The sequence below is a fragment of the Cibotium barometz genome, chromosome 28, assembly GCF_041138505.1.
Source record: "Cibotium barometz isolate CiBa-2024 chromosome 28, ASM4113850v1, whole genome shotgun sequence".
NCBI lineage: Eukaryota > Viridiplantae > Streptophyta > Polypodiopsida > Cyatheales > Cibotiaceae > Cibotium > Cibotium barometz.
The window spans coordinates 6,154,959-6,160,843 of NC_141073.1; the positions used below are offsets into that span (position 1 = coordinate 6,154,959).

The window sequence follows — 5,885 nt, forward strand, 5'->3', positions numbered from 1 at the left end:
AACTTAGATCAATCAAAAAATCAAAGAAATTTCCAGCATCCTACCATCCTCATGCTCTATTTCTTGATTAAGAAATCACGAAAATTTCCAAGAAACTCAAGAAAATCAAGAAAATACAAAAATTTAAAAAAAATTCAAAAAATTAGATCAAAGACAAAACTCTCATACCACTGTAATGATGGGGAGAAAAAGAAAAAGAATGCACTCATAATGGAGTACCACATGCACTCATAATGGAGTACCACATGCACTCAAGGGAGTATTACCATAGCCATAGAAGCTTGGAGCTCCAAGAAATATAATTTAATTAGGCCCCTATACTTGCCCGGCCATATCCATGCCCATGGGCTTTCCTTATGTTCAAACCCAAGCCCCTTTCATTACATGGTAACAATCTAAATTCGAGATCATAATCATTAGAAGGAGAACCTCCCTATTCTAGAGGGCACATAAGCATGGCCTGTATCACCCCCTTTTTCTTCTTTTCAGGGGAAAAATCTCAAAAGAATACATTGTCTTATAAAAGAGAGAGCTTCTCTCATCCAAGGAGAGAACCGTGACAATGTTTGGCAAGACTACATGTTTCTATCTACAGCAGTAAGATGTCTTGAGAGCAACTCTTCTGCTCTCCTTGCTATTGTGGAAAGGTTACCGAAGTCATTGGGTTCAGAAATATCTACAGAGACTTGACTGCAAGCTCTGCTTACCAAGTTGGCATATTTCACCACACTTCTCAACTTCCATGCTACATCAGCATCATTAGTGCTCACAAGGTTGAAACCGGCAGTGCCGGGTTTGCCGCAAGCCCATGCATACACCATGCCAGCAAATGCTGTACCAAAATGTAGTGGTGGAGTGTATGATCTTTGCAAAGCTGCCACCTGTTTCCTAAGCACATCCAACTTTGTGAATGCGTTGTTGAGGGGCTTAGTGACCTTGTACAAAAGCTCCCTCTGATCAGTGAAAAGGCTCTCCACTTCAGGCTCTAATGGCACCATTGTCGAGATTATGCCAGCAAACTCAGCGGGCAGCAGTTGCTTCACATAGTTGGAGGTCACCACCACAGCTAGCCACAGCTCATTGTCCACATTATGAAGCCTTGATATAAGCATACCTAGAGGCTTAAGCTTCACATGAACCCCTTGGTTCTCAATCACAGACAAAGCATCCACCCTTTCCAATATCTTGAGCAGCCTCAACGACTCTTTCCACGTTTCACTCTCACCCAATTGTAATGTTGCCTCATCGGCATCCATAGAGCTACTGATCTTTTCATCACCATTCTGCTTGTGTGTGTGGAGGCTCCTCCTCATTTCAATCAGATTTGATATCTGAGCTTCCAACAAAAGAATCTCCTCTCTTAGGTGAAGCCCCTCCTTGACAACATTTAGTTGGATTGGATAATCCATCAACAGCTTCACATACTCCTTGGTTTGTGAATTTCCACTGGCAACGTAGCCACAAGTCCCATCGTGTTCCACTGTCCAGCTCTCTTTAGAAGGAATCACAGGGGGGTGTAGCATCTGTCCAGTTGATTGTTTATATAGAATGTCAAGAGGCGATAACTCCTTTGTGTACACATGATCAAGAGCCCCGGCTGGTAGCAGCCGAAAATTGTTATCTGCTCCAAAGACAATGTAAAATGACTCGGCCTGACCTGGAACAACAGCAAGGAGAACACCAGGGAAGGCATTGCCGCTCTGTGATGCTGAATGGAGGGTCATTCTGATATCAACTCGTGTGAACATTGCGGCATCCAACAGCTTCTGTTTATTTACATCTGTCAAGCCCTGAAAGAGCTTGACCTCTAAATCTGATTTGGATTCCAAGCAGTTCAGGATCCTTGTATCAAGATCTTCAAGCTTTCTATCCTTCGCATGTGTGTTATAGAATACAAAATCACAAAGGCTGCTGCCTAAAATCTGCTTCACTTTAGAGAGCTTCTGCTTTGCCATCAAGTTCACCACCAGAGAATATGATGGCCTGTAACACGAAGTGATTTTGAAGTTATTCTCGAGCACCAGAGATGCTGCCTCTTTGGGGCCAGAATAGAAGCTTTTCAAGAAAACCACATTGCCTTCAATGTCATATCCCCGTCTTCCAGCACTTCCAAAAAGTTGCAGAACTTGCCCAGAAGGGATGGGGCAAATTCCATCCTTCATCACTTTGCAAGTCTCCGGCAAAATGATAGTACGAGCCACAACTTCAGTATGGAACAAAATGCTTTCTGTGACTATAAGAAGCTTCACGAGGTTCTCTTGGAAAAGCTTGAGGACGAATGTTTGCCATAAAGGCAGCTTCCCTTCATGGTAAGCTGCGAAACCCTTGCAAAGAGCTTTTCTGTCTTCTTCTTCTATGTGCTTTACCAGATCAGGATGGCTTTTTGCAAGTTCATTCAAATGAGTTTCCAGTTTTGCAATCTCTGGCCTGGAGAGCAGTCCCTCCCCCAGAGCTGCAAGGGCATCCTGCATTGCATCACCACAGCCTTTCAAATTGAAAAAGACCAAGAAGGCTGGTAGCATGGCATTATCATCCAGCGAACTAAGAGCATGCTTCAAACTGGGCTTGTCATAACCGGACCAAAAAAAGGACTCAAGCTGCTCTTTGGTCATAAAATTATCGTAACCACCACTGGTTTCAGAAAGGACATCATTCAGCTGCACACCCTTTGTGTCAAGAAGAGGAAGAAGTTCAGATCCATGACAGAACAAGTAGCGTTTTGGAACAGGCCCTGATCTGCAGCTAACAAGCTTGCAAGGGCCTCTGTTCATGTCAATCCAGGAGACTATCTGGTCTTCATTACTGGCTGGCAATGTGAGCGCTATGACTCTGATCTTAGCATCCATAAGCATAAACACTTCCTCCCATAAGTTCCCATAGTTTGCCTCACCAAATGTATGGAACTTATCCAGCACAACTAGGTTGACACCTTCAAAGAAGAAGCGGAATTCTGAGCCCCCTGGGCCATTCAACTCTCGCAGCATTTCAGCAAGATTTTCTAGGGTTAGCACTACAATTTTGTGATCCTTCTGCACCTTCATCCTTGTCCATGTCCCCCCTACATTGCCATGGCCAAAAATGCTCCCTAATTTGTGCAGTTTCTGTCTCACCATATGTTCATATGGAGTGACAAACAGAGTCCGATGTTCTTCCATTACATTCCTGTAGAGGCAGTATTCAGCGGCGGCTGACTTGCCAGCACCACTAGGAGCAGAGACAAGCACAGAATTCCCATCCTGCACATGCTTCAAGACCTGTTTCTGCCATAAATCTAGTTTAACTCCACCCATGAACACCTCATACACATCCTCATGCACATCCAGACCAGATAGTTTCGCACGCTTTACAGCTGACAGAGCATCTTCAAACCTCTTGTTGCCCACCAGCTTCCTCACAACTTCAATGAGCCTGGTATCCTCGATCTTCTTTTTCTCTGGCATCTGTGCTCCCCTATCTATCAACTGTGTACCCCCTGCCCTCTTTTTCACTGGTTCAGAGATCCCATTGCTGGTCATCCTCCTCTCTGAGAAACTTGAAACCTTGGACTCATCTCGGTCCATCTTCCTGATATTTTTGAGACCATCAGCATGCTCCGGACTTGTCTGATAGTCTACAGTTTCTGTGGACCAGCTAATTGCAGCACTATTCCAGCTCTTCTCCACATGGTTAGTGATCTTACTATTTTCCCCAGCCAACCTTCCAAGCCTTGGTGGAGACTTAATGCCAGTTGGCAGGGCATTCTTCTTTCCAACTGTCTCAAAGAGCCTACTTATTGCATAATCTGTGCTCTCATCGACATTGTCAGACATCCTAAGCTCATCCAGGGCATATTCCCCATCTTCCGATGAGAAGAAACTACTCTGCATGATTTCTTGACCTTGAAAACTCCTCAACTGTGTTAAAGATAGATTGCCTTTTAGATCAGTAGGATTAGTTTCTGAAGCAGGGCCTTCAAAAACAGGCTTGTTCACTGGGACAGAAGCTCTTTCATCCCCCCAAAAGGCATTGTGGTGTTGTTCACTCTCCTCACGTAGCTGAGAGTATTTATTTTCCACTCGACCTCTCAATCTATCTCCTGAATCACGGTTCCATCTCTTTACCTTGTTCCATTTCTGCAAAAGCTCTAGTAGCATGTGAGAGCTTTTGGAGATTTCTTCTCTTTTTCTTGGGAAAGGGCTGTCCCATGACTTAGATTCATTAAAGCTCGTTGTCATGCTCACTCTGGGCTGTGCTCCTTTGCTAGACAAGCTCCATTCATCACTCCCTGGTCTTTCAACCCCCTGTTGTTTCCCATTGCTAACCCCATGACCAGTTAAACCTTCCCCCTTTCTCCATACCCGTTTTTCTATGGTTCCAGCTGTCTTTGGCCTCAAATGGTCTAGAGGATAATACACTGCATTGCTTGCTGCTCCAATATCTTCCTTATAGGCTTCTTCTACTGAACCATACGTTTCAAACCTATCAAACTTTGATTCTTCGTGAGTTGGACTAAAAGAGTGTTTAAAATTATTAAGCAAGGGTCCCATATCATCAAATGCAGGAGAGTCATCATCAACTTGTACTCTGTGTTTGCTGGAGTAAACATCAAAAGACAAATGATCCCTCTCACCATCATCATCATCATTGTCACGATCGTGGTCGTCGTCATCATGGACATTGTGGTCTTCCACATCTTGTAATTCATCATCATCATTGTCGACTTCTTCTTCTTCACCTTCATTCTCAGCCTTTGAAAACTCTTGATTCCTCTCACTCCTGATGGTATCAGAAACCTGCCCTTCAGCCATACAATCATCATGTCCCTCTGCCTCTATTTCATTCCAGGTTTCTTCTCTATTGTCACCTTTATGCAGCTTTGGCAATGCTCGGAGAACCTTGACAACATCTGCACACTGAAAGCCAAAATGCCGAGCACCTTGCACATGCTGGCCATCCTCCTGCACTACATCATTCCACACTTTCTGTGGAGATTCCGAAGAGAAAACACCCTTATCAGCCTCTTCAACCACAAAGACAGGGCCATGAGGGCCTTCTTCGATGCTCTGCCGATACTGCCGCCCCTTGTAGGTCTTGATGGAGGTGTAACCAACAGGGTAAGGGTAACTCTTCGTTAAATTCCAGTACTTAGAGTCATCTGGGCCTGTGTAAATGGTGCCCCAGCTCTCTACAATCAGGGCGGAGTTCGCATTGTAGGGCAAATCGCACGAATTTGTTAGGGTTTCCTCTTCTACTTGCTGCAAAATTACTGTTTCTGCAGAAACTACTGCAGATCCTCTGTGATGGTTTCTTGAAGAGAAGGGAGAAATTGCCATACCTGAGATGGGGCCTGCAAGGTAGCGGGATCCATGGTGATGAGATCTCTTCTCCAGGCGCAGTAGAAACACGAAGCTTGGCAGGCGGCATGGATAAGGCGAGAGCTGGACGGGGGAAATTAAGCATCCACTGGCGGGACAGCAACGTTCTAGGTCAACCATGGCGATGGTGTAGGTTAATGTAGGGCTTGTCAGCCATAGCTTGCCATTGCCATAGAATGTGAGAGAGAGAGAGAGAGAGAGAGAGAGAGAGAAGGGCAGAGTTCACTGATTGAAATTTTTTATTTAAGATCAGTGAGAATCCACTGCCTTCGCGAAAGGTTTAAGGAAGGTTTAAACTGTCGTATTGCAAATTGCGTTTAAGGCAGGCTTAAACCTTCATATTGCATTTTTTACCTTGTTTCTCTCCAAATACAACCCTTTCATAGAGTATTTCTAATATGGGTCCTAAATTTTAAAACGATGTTTGGAATCTTCTCGTATCCATCTCATTGTGCGTATAAAAGGTGGTCCATTTTTTTTTCTTCTAGGCGAAAGCCCTCGTAAAAGAGAGAGAGAGGACGATTTACAGTT

General features: G+C 44.4%; 1 protein-coding gene across 1 annotated transcript; it reads right to left on the reverse strand.

Moving 5' to 3' along the window:
* Positions 1-245: 245 nt before the first annotated feature.
* On the reverse strand, positions 246-5,673 carry LOC147622423 (DExH-box ATP-dependent RNA helicase DExH15 chloroplastic-like). Its single transcript, XM_086821974.1, has one exon. The coding sequence runs from the start codon at positions 5,472-5,474 to the stop codon at positions 576-578; it is 4,899 nt and encodes a 1,632-aa protein (XP_086678100.1). The 5' UTR covers positions 5,475-5,673; the 3' UTR covers positions 246-575.
* Between the last annotated feature and the right edge of the window lie 212 nt (positions 5,674-5,885).